Below are 19,323 nucleotides of genomic sequence, written 5' to 3' on the forward strand. Positions count from 1 at the left end.
TGGGTCTTTTTCTCTGGCTTTTTCCAGGCTTCATGTCATACCACGGCTAATTCCTGAAATTCCTGCCCTCCTCTCGCTTCAAACAAGCGGCTTCAGGAAGGAGACGAGGCAGCAGAAAACAAACAAAGAGGGAAAAAAAATAAGAAGAAAACCCCCTACGGACTCCTTATTTTATTTTTAAAAAAATCATAATAATAAAATAAAATACTACTCTACCTGCCCGCCTGCCTGCCTGCCGGACTGCTAACAGGAGTTTGACCAGGTAAGCCGGTGCAAATGTTTCACAGTTTTCTGAGTGTTGAGCGCTGTTCAGGTTTCAGTTGCGGGGTCTGTCGGAGTGAAACTTTCAGTTTGTTGAACAATGTGGATGTGAAGTCAGTTGTTTGAGCGCCTTCTCTCTGAAACAGCTCACACTCGCTGTCGGAGACAACATTCCATAAATTACTCGCATTTCTTCGCTGGAATTCCTGCATTTCCCCCCCTTCTTTTAATTCCAGCGGTGGAGTAAGTGAGCTCTGACTTTCTGTGCTTTAGCCGGAACCTTTCTCCTTCTCTCTCTCTTTCTTTTTTTTTAGTGTGAGGGAATAACGTCAGGGCTGTGCGGTCAAACATTAGCGCCCGTCTGGGTAAAGTTTTACTCCGGGATCATTCAAACGGTGTATTTATTAACCCGCAGGATTAATTAAGTTTTCTGCCCTCCACCACTCCCCTTCTTTTCTTCTCAACAAGTGTGAGTAGTGTGTAAGTGTTTTGACAGGGTAGTGCCTTCTCAGTCTGCTATTGATTGAATTGTATTTAAGTGTGATTAAAAGCTGGGATAAATGATGTCATCAGTGGGACGATGAGGTAGAACTTCAAGTAGAATCGTACTAGCAAAATAAAAAAAAATTGCTTCGTGTCTTTTTAAACTATAATTTATTATGTCATGAACTGTGGTACTCCCGATGGGTTTTTTTTTTTATTTAATTTTTTTAAATGTCTAATATATTTGTTTAGTTCGGCAAATAGGCTACAGTCAGCGGAATTAAAGACATGACGTGTTTTGCATGTATGCATTTACCCTGCGCTCTAGATTATAATCAAAGCAGTTTTTTGGCCATTTAAAATATCTGTTATGTTATATTTGTTGCCGTTTCTGCTGCTCTCTTGACCAGGTCTGTCTCGAAAAAGAGTTTTGAAATCTCAGACTATTTAAAGGATGTATAAAAATCACTTGAACAAACAATGATTGTAGCTTCTACCTTGTGGACAGAAGGGTTCTTAGATGACTTGATATCATTCACGAGGGATCTGCTTTGATACCTTACAGGTCGACAAGCCATTTACAGCAGTTTAATTACTGCCAATACTTTATTTTATTTTATTTATTTATTTTGAATACTGGTGTTGTGCAAAAAAAAGTGATCAACTGTCAAAAGTCATTTCCGATGTTTGTGTGTAAATATCTACCAAATTGCTTATACTGGTAACTTGAATGTAGTCAGGATAAAGAAATGACATGTCTCGTTGGTATCTTTATGATTGTGCTTTATTGTCTTTTTTGGTTGTTTAAATGTCCCACAGAACTGTGATGTTGTATTTTTTGCAGTCTCTGCCTTCGTCTTGGCCAGATCTCTTTTAAAAAATACATTTTAATGTTCTTTTTGGCTAAAATGACTTGATATCATTCATTAGAGATATGGGGTTGTTGTTTTTTTTGTTTGTTTTTTTTACTTTTTAGGACATATGTAAGAGGTAAGATGGAGCTGTCATTTGCTTTTTAGTGTATATCCACTTAATAGTTGTAGTCATGCTTTAAGGCGTAATGTACTCATCATAGTGTTGCACACTGAAGAGGAGTTGAGTTCAGCTTTTAACAGTTGTGTAAATCATTACAAGACTTGTTCTCATACTCTTTATTTTCAAAGAAGCTGTACCTGAAAAAATAAAAATAAATGGAAATAAACAAGCAGAGAAGAAGCCCTGCGTATTTGCACTTAAGCAAAATCCAAAAATACAGTGTAATTAGTTGCTGTACACTGCGTCAATGCACACATACTCCTCAGCTTTTAGTGGTGGTAGTAATGAAGTTTAAAATAGTTATGCAGTTCTACTTTATGCGTGTATTTGATTTGGCAGCTCAAAGTTTTGCAGATTATGACAAATTGGTGCGATGTGAATCACAATAACAGCATGTAGTGTGGTAAACCTCTTAGAGTTAGAAAGCAACTGTCTGCACTCATCAACGCACTATATTGTCTAAATTCTCATTACACTGTAACGCATCAGCAGCGGTGTATCAGTCAACACAAGATGTAAATGTGGTTTGGATAGGAGGCCTTCATGCTTATGCTGGATTATAGATTCTGGATCATGTTTCTTTTTGTAATACCCACAGTGACATGGGAATCTGTGGAACTGCTAGAAATGAAATACAAGAAAAGAAAATCTACACAAAGCAATTTTATAGTGTATAAGTCTCTATTAATAGGTGAGCTGTGAAAACGATCTTTAAAAAAAAACAAAAAACTAGTTTGCAAAGCTTTATTGATGTTTTCAGTTAAGTGTGTGTGTGTGTACAGTGTGTACAGTGGCTGGGACAATTGCATTTAAGCAGCTTTGCTTCAAAGCGAAAAGAAAAAAAGTATTTCATATTATTATTTTTGTCTCAATTTCTGATTTTAGCTTTACTGCTGTGTCCATTTTGGCTCATCCAGATGAATACCTGTCATGTCCCTTAGGTCAGGCTGCTAAACACAAGAAAAGGTCCTATCAAGACTTGTTGATTAGTTTGTCTGTTCTGGGCTACTGTAGAAACATGGTGGTATCTACCATGGATCGATTCCCTGGCTACTCTGAAGTGCATGTCGAATTATCCTTGGGCAGGATACTGAACCCTGAGTTGCCCCTGATGAATCCATCATCAGTGTGTATGAGTGTTACACAAAGCAGTTATAGAATCAAATCAAATCACTTTTATTGTCACATCACATGTGCAGGTACATTGGTACAGCACATGTGAGTGAAATTCTTGTGTGCGAGCTTCACAAGCAACAGAGTTGTGCAAAATACAATAATGTAAACAAGCAAAATACAAGAATGGCTACATCTGAAACTAATAAATATATGTACAATATATAATAATATATGCATTTCTGGATGTGTATACTAAATATTTTTCTACGTGTGTGTGTGTGTGTACACATATTTTACAAATTAAATAGAGTAAACAATAAATAAAATATATAAAAATATACAGAGTTAGAAAAATGCATGAATGTGTGTGTCATTGAGTGAATGAGGTTTGTAGTAAAAGTTTTGAGTAGAAAAGCGCGGTCCATTCACTCACTACTTCGCAAAGGAGAACAGAACTAATAGAACCAAAGCAGTTCCTATTTTCAGGTATTAATACACAAAGCAAAGCATGCTTATAGATACTTTATTCCTTTCCTCCTGCATATCCACCAAAATCCTACACACCGGATCTTTAAAACAATAAAAATACTCAGATTTCAACCTTATGAGTGTATTATAGACTTTTCATTGTTCAATATATTTTAATACATGTACAGTTCAGAGTGTGGATCGTGTGTGTGTGTGTTATGGTGTTTGTAGGTCAGCTGAGTGAGTATATTTTTCAGAGGAGCAACAGGTGTGAAGGAGCAGGAGTGACTGTGATGGAAGGGTAAAAATCACACCTGCCAGAGCCTCCTCTGAAGAGTCTGGCAGCTAGAGGAGTTGGCCTTTCTGTTTTCAAGGCTTTGGGTTCACTCTTGTCCCAGACACATGAATTATAATGTAATCTGAACTCTAAGGTTGCTTTGTTCACACTGGAGTAGCATTTGTGTGCGTGTGGGTGGATGTGGCTGGGCCTAGAGGTGGATGTGTTTGTGTGTTTGTGTGGGTGAATGAGTGGAACGAGAGGGGAGGTTAAAAAAGGTGTGTGATCAAGAAGAGAAATATGTGCGCTTTCATCCTTGTTTGGGAATCATTGTGTGTTTGTGTGTGCATAGCTGCCCTGAGACAGGTCCTCTCCACAGTGGAGGAGTTTCTTTTTTTTTTTTTCCTGTACTCATCCCACATAGCGATCATTCCTCCTCCGCTTGCACGAGAAAAACGAATAATGCCTCAGATATGAGCCTTGTAGAACAAAGACTTTTTGCACAGCCCTCCCCTCCTTTTCTGCTAACGCTGCTGAGCACCCGTAGCACTGTGCAGTGTGTGTCTGTGTTGTCTATTGATTCCAGACAGTCTGATAAATCTTTACATTTGGATTATCTGGGATTCATATGAAAGACCTCAGCTCTTTTTCCCACTGGCATGTAGAAAGGGCAGAAGTTAAGTCTTAACTGTGGGATTCTGTATTATAATAGCAAATTAACAAAAGAAGCAAAAGTCTTTACCAGCCCTCATCATGTTCAAGCAGTTACGGAAGCATTTACACCTTGGACTGTTGAGAACAACCACTCCACTAACTTTTGGCAGCTTAACATACCGCATGTTATTAGTGTTAATAGTTTGTTGTCATTACCTGCTTATCAGCCCAGCATTTGGAGCCCCCTGTTTTACTTAGTTTAAACCCACCATGACTGATTTTATTTGCACAGCTTCCTGTCGCCACAAGTCTATAAGACTCTTGATTGATGCTGGGAATTTAGAGCAGCCTGCTGCAGGTGAACGCTACATCTGGCTGCAAGCGGTGAGACCAAATGATCATAGAGGGGTTGTGGACTGTGCAACCAGGCAGAGCTGTCAGATGATCATTTGCACTTTAAGTGCTAATCAGTCAACTGATCAATATATCGACAGGATGATTGTGAAAACAACCTTTGGCTGCTGCTTGTGATGTGTAAATATACTGTGAGGGGTTGACATTGCCGTATCAAAGTCGTCCTTTTATGTCTAATATGCAAAATATGCAAAAGCCACTGTGTTTGTTTAGTGTGTGGAGCTCGGAGACTCCCGCTGGGGCAGCCCAGTGGGACTCGGTGCCAGAGAACACGTGCTCTCAGCAAAAACCTAACAAAACAAACCTGTTTGCAGCCAGAGGCTCTCACTGCCACTTTATTTCTATCACGTAGCCTGATCCCATACTACTGCCTTTTTGCCAGAATGTTTTCTGCCTGTCTTTACATTCCCGGCCCGATTAGTGGAGATTGTGACCACTTCAGCACAACGCACACACTCGCACACAGACACACTCTGTGAGTGTAGCAAGTACTGTGACTTCTGGATATCTACACAGTATCTGTCTCAGTCTCTGTGTCCCTGTGTGGCCTCATGCTCACAGTAACACTGCTAATAGGTGAAAATTGTTTCCTTCTGAAGAACATGAGGTTTTACGCTAAAACCACTAAGATGAAGCTCGGGGTGCAATTAAAATAATCAGGACATTACCAAAGTCATTAGCAGTGTCTGCCAGTACAGTGTTTCCAATAACTAGTGTTGTTGGTGTTGAACTGCACAGCTGATTGACGTTGTTTATAAAAAGCTGCCCTGCTTGCCCACCTGGCTGGCTCTGGTCCAGAACAACCTGAGGCTCAACTACCTGCAGCTGCTTGTTGCTCATGTTTTACAATATGTGTCAGTGTGTGTGTCAGAGGGAAGGTTTCATTGTTTCTCTGTATGTGTGCCTCAGCCTTGCATACGACCCTGCTCTGATAAAGTCTTTGTTAGCGTTTTAACTTGTGTATGTGTGGGCATATTTGTGTTTTTGTGTGTCCCAAGTGTGTTTTTTTTTTCCCCCTCTGTCTCACAAGTTTTAACCATGACCGGGTTTGCTTAGTTGGTCAGTGTGTACAGTTGTGTAAAGGAGTCGGGGCAGCCAAGGGGTTACGTGGCCCCTTGACCACAGCACCAGCTGGGGGATTATCCTGTTGAGCAGATCCAGTGTAGAGGGGCCACGCTGGGGCTGGTCTGGAGGCGTGAGGGAGGGGAGAGGGCTGTTTTAAGGCATGGCTTAGGTTAATTAACCTCCTGGACGCTTCGAGAGAGGCACAGAGCTCCACACTAATGGTTTATGGCCCCCACAGTTCTCACTTTGACATGCAGTGACCCTGAACTGGAGTTGTGTTTAGTTTAAAATCACGTCCATAAACAATAGAAATGTCACACTGGGATTATATCTGTCAGTTTCAGAAAGTTTAGTTTTATCGCAATCCATTAGCTCTTGACTAGCTGGTGAGCTTGTGATCGAGATTACGCCTTACATAAGCTTTTTAACTAGTTTGAGTTATGTGAGGGATTTAATTCAGAAAACTTAGGTTGGATAAGGCTGGAGGGATCGTTTAAGCGAGCCATGTTATGTGACTTGGTTTCCTAGTTTTCTTCTTAATGGCAATAGGTCTGTTAAAATCTGTGGATAAACTAACGCCACTCCGTTACACCGCACATGTCACACAGATGCTTGGCTAGGCCGAGTATTTTTTAAGCATACGTTATAAAAGCAGTGCCACTTTGACCTTCACAGCGTCACAAGAGAAGATCTGTTAACTAGTTGATTATGAACAATGTCACACTTTGAGTGCAGGATCAGGTCAGATTTTTTTCCTTGAGGGTTATCCAGAGTTCAAAGGTTTGACTCCTGTTTACAAATGAATCATCACCTGGACACACGGCGAGTGCGTTATGCATTTTATTAATGATTAAATCTTTAAAATGGGAATTCTCGCAGTTTATAGAGATGAAACCATGAAACCTTATCCAATGGATGCTTCAAATGCTTCTTTCACAAACCCTAATCCTAAGTAGAACCGTTTTCCTGAATCCTTTTTATATTTTAAACGTCAGAATTAAACACTGAGAAGAATTGCTCATAGGTTTGTGTATGGACAGTCTGCTCCCTTAGTAAATATGGCATACTGCTTTTAGTGTTTTCTGACTTTTTGCTTTTCATGTGTTGGAGTTTGTGTGGGTTCAAGTTGTTTTTAAAATCTATATCCGTTGTTGTTTGTACACATGTAAGTTCATGCGTGTGTAAGAAACAGAATTTGATGGGGCCGAATGGCTGACTGGCCGGACGCCTTGCAGGAAGCTTTGTGGAACATCGGGGCGCTCAGAGGAAGTGCAGGGGTGGGGAGAGCAGGGGGTGGGGGATGGCTGGAGAGTCTTACTCACTCCCCAGATCTCTTGCCAATCACAGCCTTTTTCGTTTGAGATCCTTGTACTCTCTCCACACACGTTCAGGTTTGGCATTATAACTGACGTAATGGTCACCGCTTTTCTCGTTGCTGCCCTAAATGGCCATGGAGAGCACCGGCAGGAAAAAAGTCAGTGACACAAACCCCTGTTTGTATTGACTCATGAGTGCGGAGCTCTTTCTTCACCGCGTCCTACTATTGTGGCCGTTCTCCCGTTTTTCTCCTCCTTCTCCATTTGTCAAGAGGAAGCGGTGGAGCCGACAACTGTCTCATTCTCCCCTCCCAAATATACATAAGGGCTGTGTGCATATCCTAAAGAAATTGGTGCGTAGGGAAAACAGGATGTGAATCTGCTGCGACTCAAACATCCCTACACTGTCACCCTTCCCTCTGGATTTCAGCACTGTTTAGAAGTTTGTTTGTTTTCCCCCCCTGTCGCAAACAGTCACAGGAATGCATAAGTTAATCGTTTTAATAACTCATCTTGTTGTTACAACACTCTTACACCCCAAACAATGCATAAACACATTGATTAGGACCTCAGCTGAGGATTGTAATAACACAGTCACTTATAGCGCTGGTGAAGAAATGGACAATCCTTAAAAAAGCCCCATGGCTTTAATATCCTGCTGTGATTCCACTTGGCATGTGGGTCTAAGTGTGTCTGAGGATGCAACTTGCAACGTGACGCAACTTTAATGTGTCTTCTCATTTGTCACACCCCTCCTCTCCTCCAACACCACATGCCCTCCGTTATTTGTTTTCATGTTGGCATTAAACTTATTATTAATCTTTTTTTCCCCCAGTGAGGGTTAGCAGATGTTGAGCTGATGTGATCTAATAATGGCCCTAATGTAGCAGCTAGGTTGCTAATAGTGTAGCTAAGAACTGGGTCTCAGTGACATTTCCTCAACATGATTCACTTTTCTGAAGATATTATGAAGGCATGAAGATATTTGCTCAGTATTAAGAAAATAATAACATCCCACTGCCCCTTACATCTTCAGCATATCCCTTTTGCTTTCCATCCCTGTGATCTGTTGATGATGCTGTTGTAAATCAACATTTATTACTTAAGCATAAGTTAGCTACTGAAAAAAAGCGAGCAGAAACAGAATAGAAATGTTAAATTGCAATTAAAAAAGTTTTTTAAAGGTGCCGTGTAGTTTCAAACTGCAGCTTTTCAAACAGCTCCAAAAATTTGTCACAAAATGTTTCTGTGAGCTAAATGTACAGTTTCTCCCAGGGAGAGACCCCCCCCCCCAAATAAAAAAGGAGAGGAAAGGACAGGTGTAGCTGCTCAGCTAGTATATTTTCCTAATCTTTCAATTTTATTGTCCTGATTTATTAGTTTTAATTCCGATATTGGATATTGTGTTTTTGTGTTTTTGTGAAATGTCATGAAAAATAAGTTGTTACTAGTTTTGTGTTATTCACTGGTTACCAGGCACTTTAGTCCAGGCTACCTTTTATACTAACTTTGTAGTGTCTAGGTGATCGAAATCTGCCATGTAGCTCACTTAAGATCTGCTTATATCAGTTGTCAAAATCCACAAAGAGCAGTGATGTCGGAGTAGCAACACAAATCAGCTGATCACATTCTGTACACAAAGAACATTGTACTGGAATGCACAAAACAAATTATTATGTGACTCTTTTCTGGTTAATTCTGCATTGCTACACCTGATCTTCAGGTTCCCCAACGCACCGAAGTCCATTTTAACCCCTGCTTCTAAATGAAAGAACTAAGATTTTGAATAATGGTCTTTACAGGCTGTGTGTGGTAACTGTTGTAGCTGCTGACCAAATAAGCTGAATAAATGATAAAATTATAAAATGTTAGTTAATAACAGTCATTGGTTTTGTGAAATGCTTATCATAGGAAATGTTCTATTGTTGCTGTTTTAGTAACAGCACAAATGATATCAAACGTTTAAAAGCATACATATAAGTGGTTGTCCTTGTTAGATAACAAAAAACACTATTGTTATCTACACACTATTTTGGAAATAATGTAAAATCATTAAAACATTTTGTGTAAACTGACAGAGCACCACTTCAATTTTTTCCTCTTCTGCCTTTCTTTTCTGTCCTGCCACATCCAGACGCAGCATCACCATCACACCTGTGCAGTTCATACAGACAGATTTGCTCCCTGCGGACACCTCGATCTCCTTCCACGTCCATCTACCACAAAGCTCAGACCCTCTACCACTCGCTCTGTGGTCCTCTCTCTGTCATCCCACCACGTCTGCAGAGTGGGTGCCAGCTCCCTCCCCCAGGGGTGGGAGTGAGGAGCTGGGGGACGGACTCGACAAACCCCTAGAGAATGATGCCGAGGGTGTGTGGAGCCCTGACATCGAGCAGAGCTTCCAGGAGGCCCTGGCCATCTACCCACCCTGTGGCCGTAGGAAGATCATCCTCTCAGATGAGGGCAAGATGTACGGTACGCCCATCTCTATAGTCTACTCTCCCTGTGAAGGACAGGATGATGTTCTCATGTGAACCAGGGTTGAGGATAATTCTCCTTAAATTAAACAAGTCAAGAAGTCTCCAATTTGATTTAACAATATGTTACACTTTCAGACACACAGGTCCTTAATGCATAGTGTATCATATTTGATACACAGAGTCTTTATGAGTTGTTAAGACTTCTACATCATTGGTGTGTGTTTTTGTTCTTTTCTCTACCAAAAAAACCTACAACTCTATAATATGTTTTCAAGTGCTAAACTGCAAAAAAAAAAAATGCTGGATGTAGCAAATATGACACAAATTAAAACATATATATAGAAATGGATGATTTTTTAAATTTGTCAGAAAGTTTAATAATCACTTCCCCCAAAAAAAGAATTTTATGACAATTAATTCACAGTTGAGGCTTTAAAGGGTTAAGCCATATTCACTTGCTATATATATATATGCACTCTTGACTCTTGACAACCATGCAAATCATTTGGCTTACTAAGACACTCAGAAATTGGCATGTCACAGCTGACCTTTTTATATTATAGACTAGGGGTGTCAAACATAAGGCCCTGGGAACTTAATCAGCCTGGCAAAGACTCCGGCAACAACAAAAACCTTCTGCTTTATAAATACAGAACAGTCTGGGCAACGAACCTTTTCTTTAATTGTACACATTTATTTCTCAAGATTTAGGTCCAAAGATTTCTGCAGCATTTCTTTAGCATTTAAAAAAACTGAGATGAAATTACATTTCTTTTTCTCATATTGACATTTCTCAGGGATTAAATTACTTTACACTGAAAGAAAGGGGATTTTTACTGGTCTTGCCACTTAAGATCAAAGTGAGCTGTATGTGGCTCATGATGTAAGATGCATTTGACATCCGTAGCAAGAGTGTTAAAGTATTACATTTATAAATTAAGAATGATTTTATTTTTTTTACATTCACAACACAAATGTTGGTCATGGCATATAAAGCAAATAGTGTGAAGGTATCTCCATGAATTAGATTTTGCCTCAACAGAAAAGACAGCTGAGGTGGGATCCAAATTCTTTGACTGTGCTAAATGTGCTGTTTGAATAATATATTGATTAATATACAGTTAACTTTTCTGATGCATTCAAAACTGTGAGAAATTAATGTGTTCATTGCTGGTTTGTCAGTAACATAATGATTTCTTGTAACTGGACTATTGTGAAAATCCACCTGTGAGCCTCTTTGAATACTTCCAAACCTTTATAACTTGTTGTGGGGCAAAAAGAGATAAATATTCACCCCCACACACGCCTCATTATAAACTGAACTGTATATCTGCTTAAATTAGGGCCAGTGACATTTTTAGATATGTGTTTGCATATACATGCATGGGTTTAGGTTAACTGGTGATCCAAAAATGCCCTTAGGAGTGAATGTGAGCATGAATAGTTGCTCTGCGACAGACTGGCAACCTGTCTAGGGCGTACCGTGCCTCGTGGCCTTTGACAGCTAGGTTTCGAACACATCTACATATCAGTGTTTGGCAATTATCATAGGGCCACCAAGTGGATACAGGAAATATTTCATGCTTTGATGTACTTCTTCCTCCTGTTATATGACAGATAACCAGAAACCTTCAGACCTTGAGTCCTGGCTATATTTAAAAAATTCTGAGCTTGCATAGAATGGTGCATCCTATCAGTATGGTAAATGCGAAGTTACTGTAGAGGTAATAGGGATGCTTAAAAACAGTATGAAATATCGAACACACTGAGATGTGGTAGCAGCTTTTCAGTTTTTATGGGTCTTGCATGTGAGAGTGGCGAAATGGCTCTATAGCACCAGCACAAAATTTCAAAAAAGAAGCCCTACATTTCATCTTCATATATGAAATCTAACATCCCAAATTCAACCCTAAAATAGTCGTCTTTAGTTTGTAGTTGCTACATAACTACACTGCAGGTCTTTCGATAATGAATGTGTGGAAAATGTCATTCCCAAACAGGTGTTGGGAAGGTGAGGTGACATGCCTTTACAGCATTTTGCTGAAAGATGTTTGGCGACAGATGGTTTGGCCCCCTGAGTGACTGTTTGATAGTAGATCTGGTAGGTGGAAAACAGAGCAGCCAGAGGTAGTGGTGCTTTCAGACAGACTCTGTCATCGCCTTGTTTTGTCACCGTGCCAGACAGCTCCTTTAACTGTTAGCTTTGCCTGGCCTAGCTTGGTGACCTATTGAGGTCATGGCCATCCTCTGATCATCACTTAAACCCTTATAAAGCCTGTAATAATAGTTGGAGTAGGGCATGAGAGAGGGGCAGGTGTGTCACTCTGTGTCACGGGGCCGTGGCGAGGGGTGGGGGAGGACTGGATCAGCAAAGATGTGGGGTTAGGGGTTTTTTTTTGTCAAGGAAAGCACTGAGGGACCCCTTCCTCCCTGTGGGGGTCAGGGGCAGGCGATGCGTGCCAGGGAGTGCGTCGGCTTGCCAAGAATGGCATGCACGCTTGAAGCCCGGGGGTTCAAGGCAGCTTGGCTGTAACCCTAAACCAGAATAGACGTTTACCCTTTGAGCGCCTGGAGGGGGGAGGAGGGGTGGACAAATAAACACCAAGGTGGGCAGCGGTGTCGTGTATGGCCTCGATGCACGGCACAACTCTCTCACACCTGTCTCAGCTGTGCGTATATCTGTCAGTTTCATTTTAGGTAGAAGTCATATTCTGTTTTTCTGCTATCTCTGATTTACCGCCCTCATATCTTTTAGTCTCAGTCTCTTTTCGTTCTTAATGAACAACCGCTTTTCTCTCTCTCTCTCGTGTCTGCTGGTGTAGCCGCCTTTCATTTCGCCTCCAGCTGTTCCCTGAGTTCAACCTGACAGCCTTGTGGCAAATCCGGATTTATGACTTGAGAAATGAGGCAGGACTGAGCCCATGCATGGCCCACTTTGCCCCCATTGCCTCTAAACAGAAAGAGCAGCCCGTCCCTTAAAGCCTTTGCAGCCCCTGCAGCTCCCCTTTTATCGCCATCCCCGAGGTCACCGGTGGCCAACAACTCAAGTTATTCAAGCAACCACAATCGATGCAAAGCCACTTTGAAGGTCTTTAGTGTCGTTAATGTTGTTAAAGCGCAGATGGGTGGTCTTTAATCAGGTAGCTAAATCAAATATCAACTTAGAATATCTCTAAAGGCATACATGAAATAGTAAATCCATGACTTAATGCTTTTAGAAATGTGATTTACAGTGGGGCAAAAAAGTATTTAGTCAGCCACCGATTGTGCAAGTTCCCCCACTTAAAATGATGACAGAGGTCAGTAATTTGCACCAGAGGTACACTTCAACTGTGAGAGACAGAATGTGAAAAAAAAATCCATGAATCCACATGGTAGGATTTGTAAAGAATTTATTCGTAAATCAGGGTGGAAAATAAGTATTTGGTCAATAACAAAAATACAACTCAATACTTTGTAACATAACCTTTGTTGGCAATAACAGAGGTCAAACGTTTACTATAGGTCTTTACCAGGTTTGCACACACAGTAGCTGGTATTTTGGCCCATTCCTCCATGCAGATCTTCTCGAGAGCAGTGATGTTTTGGGGCTGTCGCCGAGCAACACGGACTTTCAACTCCCGCCACAGATTTTCTATGGGGTTGAGGTCTGGAGACTGGCTAGGCCACTCCAGGACTTTCAAATGCTTCTTACGGAGCCACTCCTTTGTTGCCTGGGCGGTGTGTTTTGGATCATTCTCATGTTGGAAGACCCAGCCTCTTTTCATCTTCAAAGTTCTCACTGATGGAAGGAGGTTTTGGCTCAAAATCTCACGATACATGGCCCCATTCATTCTGTCCTTAACACGGATCAGTCGTCCTGTCCCCTTGGCAGAAAAACAGCTCCATAGCATGATGTTTCCACCCCCATGCTTCACAGTAGGTATGGTGTTCTTGGGATGCAACTCAGTATTCTTCTTCCTCCAAACACGACGAGTTGAGTTTATACCAAAAAGTTCTACTTTGGTTTCATCTGACCACATGACATTCTCCCAATCCTCTGCTGTATCATCCATGTGCTCTCTGGCAAACTTCAGACGGGCCTGGACATGCACTGGCTTCAGCAGCGGAACACGTCTGGCACTGCGGGATTTGATTCCCTGCCGTTGTAGTGTGTTACTGATGGTGACCTTTGTTACTTTGGTCCCAGCTCTCTGCAGGTCATTCACCAGGTCCCCCCGTGTGGTTCTGGGATCTTTGCTCACCGTTCTCATGATCATTTTGACCCCACGGGATGAGATCTTGCGTGGAGCCCCAGATCGAGGGAGATTATCAGTGGTCTTGTATGTCTTCCATTTTCTGATGATTGCTCCCACAGTTGATTTCTTCACACCAAGCTGCTTGCCTATTGAAGATTCACTCTTCCCAGTCTGGTGCAGGTCTACAATACTTTTCCTGGTGTCCTTCGAAAGCTCTTTGGTCTTGGCCATGGCGGAGTTTGGAGTCTGACTGTTTGAGGCTGTGGACAGGTGTCTTTTATACAGATGATGAGTTCAAACAGGTGCCATTCATACAGGTAACGAGTGGGGGACAGAAAAGCTTCTTACAGAAGACGTTACAGGTCTGTGAGAGCCAGAGATTTTCCTTGTTTGAGGTGACCAAATACTTTTTTTCCACCCTAATTTACGAATAAATTCTTTACAAATCCTACCATGTGGATTCATGGATTTTTTTTTCACATTCTGTCTCTCACAGTTGAAGTGTACCTCTGGTGCAAATTACTGACCTCTGTCATCATTTTAAGTGGGGGAACTTGCACAATCGGTGGCTGACTAAATACTTTTTTGCCCCACTGTAGTTGTCTAGTGCAGGTTAAATATGGATACATAGACAAAACAAACTGTTAGCAAAATAACTGTGTGTCTGTTGGCTGAGGACGACATGCTCCGAATTTCAGGTTGAATTCCACTTCGAAGAATGAATGCCATTCTTTGCTAAACAATATGATATTGAGTCTCCAGGCAGGCAAAACAGAAGCAGAGTGTTTGGATCACCTTCTGCATTGTAAATTCCTAAATCGAATAAAAGCTTTTTCACTGCATACTCTGCATATACGCGCCACATTTTTTCCCATAATACCATGTATTGCCCCGGCCCCCGTGCCCATTACTCAACAGACGTATTAGCTTGCTTATTAGGGACGGTGTCACGGAAATTGTGGCGGTTATGTGCTTCAGCAGTAATTCGACATGCATCTGCCAAGGAAAACATTTCCTGCCTTGTGTGGCTCTCAGCAAGCGATGTGCCCCGTGGTCAGAACGAAGGCCCCATGCTGCAATAATGGAAAGAAAGTCCCAAAATGTGTTGACAGCTCTCACTAAAAGAATGTAGCTCTGGAAATATGATTATCTCCCCCCGTTTATTTGTGGCCATATATCTGCCACGCTAATTTATGTGCTGCTTTTGCAAATGTAATTGTTTTCTTTTAATGATGTCTTTTTAATACCTTCCTTTTTTAAATTTAGCAGCATTATCTCTTTTTTATTATCTCTTGCGTCACACAAAGTTTTATGCAGCTGTTTGGTTTTGTCATTCTGGATTTCATAACATCTGTGTAGGGAGCACTTTTCTCACATTTTGACGTGTCTTATTTCCTCTTTGGAAAAAAAAAAAGTCTGTGTTAGTGAAGTGAATAAACTCAACAAAGCTCCCGACAGTAGTGACATATTCTTTCTGTCAGTTCAGAACAAAGAATACCCACACAGTGAATCATGCTCCCACCGCGCTTGGCTTGCGCAACGTGTCAGCCCATTGTCGCTTTTTGTCAGGCGATGCAAACGTGTTTTTGTCTCAAGTCGTGCTCCTAATGAACATAACGGTAAAGGTCAGTGGAAAGCTAACAGCGAGTCCTCACCTAGGTCCAGACTGTGGCAGTAAAGTGAGAGATTCACCAGCAGTGTTGACCCGGTGACCTTTGAGGAAGCTGAAGGCCTGTGTTTTCAAGTGGTTTCCTTCAGTAGCTCTGCCTCAGTTGCCTGCTTGAAGAAGTGAGATCATATATGTAGGTAGAGGTGAAATGAAGACACTGATACAGACATAGTGCCATCGTTTGGAAAAATGAATAATGTGTTTTTTTATTTACTTAGGGGTTTTTTTGTAGCAGTCCAGATTTTGAATTAGTGACATTATTTGTTTAACCTGAAAATAATTTAGAAATAATAGAAAGTCATTTATTTAATCACCTTAATGAACTGATAATAGTATACTGCCACACAAGTGTTTGTGGATATATTTTTCCTGCAATTACATTGCATATGAATCATTTATGGGAGACACCCAAACCTTAGTGATGATAGGATGATGATAGGATGACATGGAAGGTTCTCATGAGAAATCTGGAGTCTTTACTCCAGGTTTAAGGCTGTCATGGGATTTGATGCTGTCCGGAGACACCCCCCCTTTGCTGACTTCTGGAATCTTACACACTACTCTCTCGCCTTTTTTTCACCAATGACTTCTCTCTCTGTCTCAGAGTGCAACCAGTAAGATATGGTGAGCAGCACCATCCATGCAACAGGGTTGCCTCTGCCACTTTATTTAATCTTTTCAGATCTACAAGGTTGAAAGAAACAAGTAGAAAGATGTGCCTGCAAAATTACACACACACTTCCCTGCGTAAGTCATAGCAACTCTTAAGACACTAGTGGATTTGAAATCTGTTAGATCTTCACGCCTCTGCTCTAGTCTGATCATGGAAGTTACTCTGATATAGGGCTGCCACAAACGATTATTTTGATAGTCGACTAGTCACCGATTATTTTTGCAATTAGTGACTAATCAGATCATCATCCATTGGACGTAAAACGTACAGCTTATTACACCAGCAGCATCTGCTCTTATATAACTATCATTAGCTTACAGCTTTAAGTGTTTAAGGTATGTGCTAACTAAAAATAAAGACAATATGATAGTTTATTAAATTTTAATGAAATTTGCAGATTGTTTCGGTGAAGTTTAATAAACTCCTTGCTATCTAAAATATAACAGGACACTGGAGTATATTCTCGAGCATCTCACACTTCTGATAATCAGCTGTCTGCTTGACGTTTATTCAGTTGTGTAAAACTATAACTTTAATCTCAGCCAAACCGATTTACCCCAGAACTTTAAAAAAAAAAAGCCAAACAATAACATTTTTAAGTTATCTAAGTGACTTATATATGTTTAACCTGAGTAGCAAAAGACCGTGGGGAGTTTGAAAACGATTTGCGGGGAGTCCGGTGTTCTCACGGCTCTAGTTAGCCTTGCCCCCGGCTAGCTATCGAGCTAGTGGGTAACAGACGTCTCCGAAAACGTCGGAGCGCTTTTGAAAATATGTGGCGTCTTGATAAACTGAGCAGATATTTGAGGTTTACACAGCTACATTCTCGCCTGAAAATATGTTAAACGTTTATTTTGTGACCCAGAAAGAATAATAAGAGTAATATTAAAACTAACTAGCTACCGCCATTGTTGGAAACTGAGCTGAGCTGCGCTATGAATTCTGGGACACAGCTTCTTCTTCTTCGGGGTTTAACGGCAGCTGGCATCCTTGTACATGCAGTGCTGCCATCTTCGGTTTCAGTCCGTTATTACACTCTTAAATTCTACTACTTTTTCCTGCGTCTTTTGTGATCTTACAAAGCTTCAAACGACGCGTCGACTATTAAATGAGTCGTCGACGATTTTGATAGTCAAGGTAATCGTGACTAGTCGACTAGTCGACTACTGTGATAGGACAGTTTGGTTTTTGGAAGTATGCATGACACATAGAAACTCATAGAAACACACAAATACAAAGGTCAGATACAAATACAAAGACACATCAAATACAGATGTGTCTTTGGAGAGTATCATAGGAATTTCTAAACAGTTATTATTACTATTGTTATTAACGCTTAAATATGGCAAAGATGCAACACAGCGTAGTGTATGGATATTTGACACATTGTTTTATGTGTATCAGTTAATGTGGTATGGATATCCATAGGACTTTATGCAAAAAGGGTTATTTATTTACACATATATACATATATAATGGATAAAAGAAAATGTCAAAACAGTCCATGCAGGACCCAGCACACCAGTCGGTGTCTATATGGTAATGTCATGAATGCACTGGGTAGAGAGAAACACTGAAAAGCAGAGGGAGTGAGATCAGACCGGGCCAGTTATAACTGCATCTGCATCTCTGAAGGGCAAATTTATGAATTTTACTACCAGCCAGGCCCGGCGGTTGACTTTGACAGAACTTTACAAAACCCGTCCACTTTTCCCTGATCTTTATCAACAGGCCTGAGGAGGAAGAGGAGAAGACAAAAGACAAAAGAAGGCAACAGCTTTTCTAACGTCTTGCATGACTTTTTTTTTCTCCATTACTGAATACAGTTAAGAGATGTTTTCAATTGTCTACAGGCTGGAACAGGGGCAGCTGTTTTTATGCTTCTTTTATACAAATAGAAATGTTTCTTTTAAAATAACTTTATTTCAACACCAGTATTTTATTTGAAACCCACCTCCCAACTATTAGTTTGATAATCCAAACAACTAATTTGATTAGCATTTGGCATACAAAAAGTGTACATGTTCTAAAAATACGAAATCAGATGTGCAACATTCATAACTTATAACTCTACTTTGCTGAAATGTAACCACTTGTCACCGTTGTAAGTTAACTGTTATATAAATGACAAATCAGATTGCTGTGAGGGGGTACATGCTTTTCTATGTAATATTACTATGCCTTGAAGGTTCTGTAAGGACTGTCACATTCAGAGGTGGGTAATATATTTCCTATAGCAATGATATCACAATATGACATCACATAAACATTTATACCTGTATAATCACGGGCGATATGACAAGGCATGACACTAGTGACATTATAACTTTAAATTGGAGGAAAAGAGAACACCGAGTCACAACCCAGTGACTCAGTATTGGCCAGTGCCCTAAAATGAGGTGTCAAAATTCTTATCTGAAGTGAAAAAGCTGGATCATGTCACACATCTTGTTTGCTGACCACGCGATTTTTACTTGTGGTATTGTTGCAGTACATGTTGGATGTTGTAAATACATTTTACTTTGGCTTATTCAAAAAATATTACGCAACTAACAAAGTATACATTAACCTTCCACTAACCATTCAGTTGTCTTGTTAACAGTTAACAGGTGTGTCTCTTTGAATGGTGGTCCAAGTGTGAAATAATGTTATAGATGATTTTTTTTATAGTAATGTTATTACAGCTTTATAGAAGCTCTTCTAACTTACACTTTTCCCTCACTCATATGGTGGTGATATTATTATAAACTTTTTCCTACATTGCAAAGCCCAGCAGTATATCTTGAGCGCAGTAAAACCCTGACTTGGCTTCTTCTACATCACTTTTCGTACCCTTAAGAAATGTTTCCAGAATCAGATTCCCCCTTAGACGAGTCCGTGACTGCAGGCAGTGTGATAAACAACATCAGACCGCTGACCACTGGGTGATGGTATAATGTTCCTACTGACTTTCCTGCAGCCTTGGCTGGCACTGGTTCTCTGTCTGTGCTGGTCCCATTGGATATCATGATCTCATCGCTGTGTGACTGAGTCGCCTCTCTGATCTCATGGGTGTGTTGGAGGGTATTTTTGAGGGGCCCTTCCCCAAGCACACTAGGAGTGGCAGGGCATCTGATATGTGAGCATGAGGCGAAGTGTGTTTGACGGCTCCTTAATGACGTTGTGTATCGCTTG

The 19,323-nt window shown here is 40.8% G+C and overlaps 1 protein-coding gene across 1 annotated transcript in view; it reads left to right on the top strand.

Moving 5' to 3' along the window:
* Positions 1-682: 682 nt before the first annotated feature.
* tead4 (TEA domain transcription factor 4) overlaps positions 683-19,323 on the top strand; it is a 36,239-nt gene continuing 17,598 nt past the window's right edge. Inside the window, exons 1-2 of the mRNA XM_085359394.1 lie at positions 683-741; positions 9,224-9,564. Coding sequence (XP_085215520.1) covers positions 9,558-9,564 — 7 coding nt within the window. The 5' untranslated portion in view covers positions 683-741; positions 9,224-9,557. The remainder of the gene's footprint in view (positions 742-9,223; positions 9,565-19,323) is intronic.

This window comes from Diplotaxodon limnothrissa, linkage group LG7, assembly GCF_057381915.1.
Source record: "Diplotaxodon limnothrissa isolate DT_005_m linkage group LG7, D_limnothrissa_male_GT1.1, whole genome shotgun sequence".
NCBI classification, from domain to species: Eukaryota; Metazoa; Chordata; class Actinopteri; order Cichliformes; family Cichlidae; genus Diplotaxodon; species Diplotaxodon limnothrissa.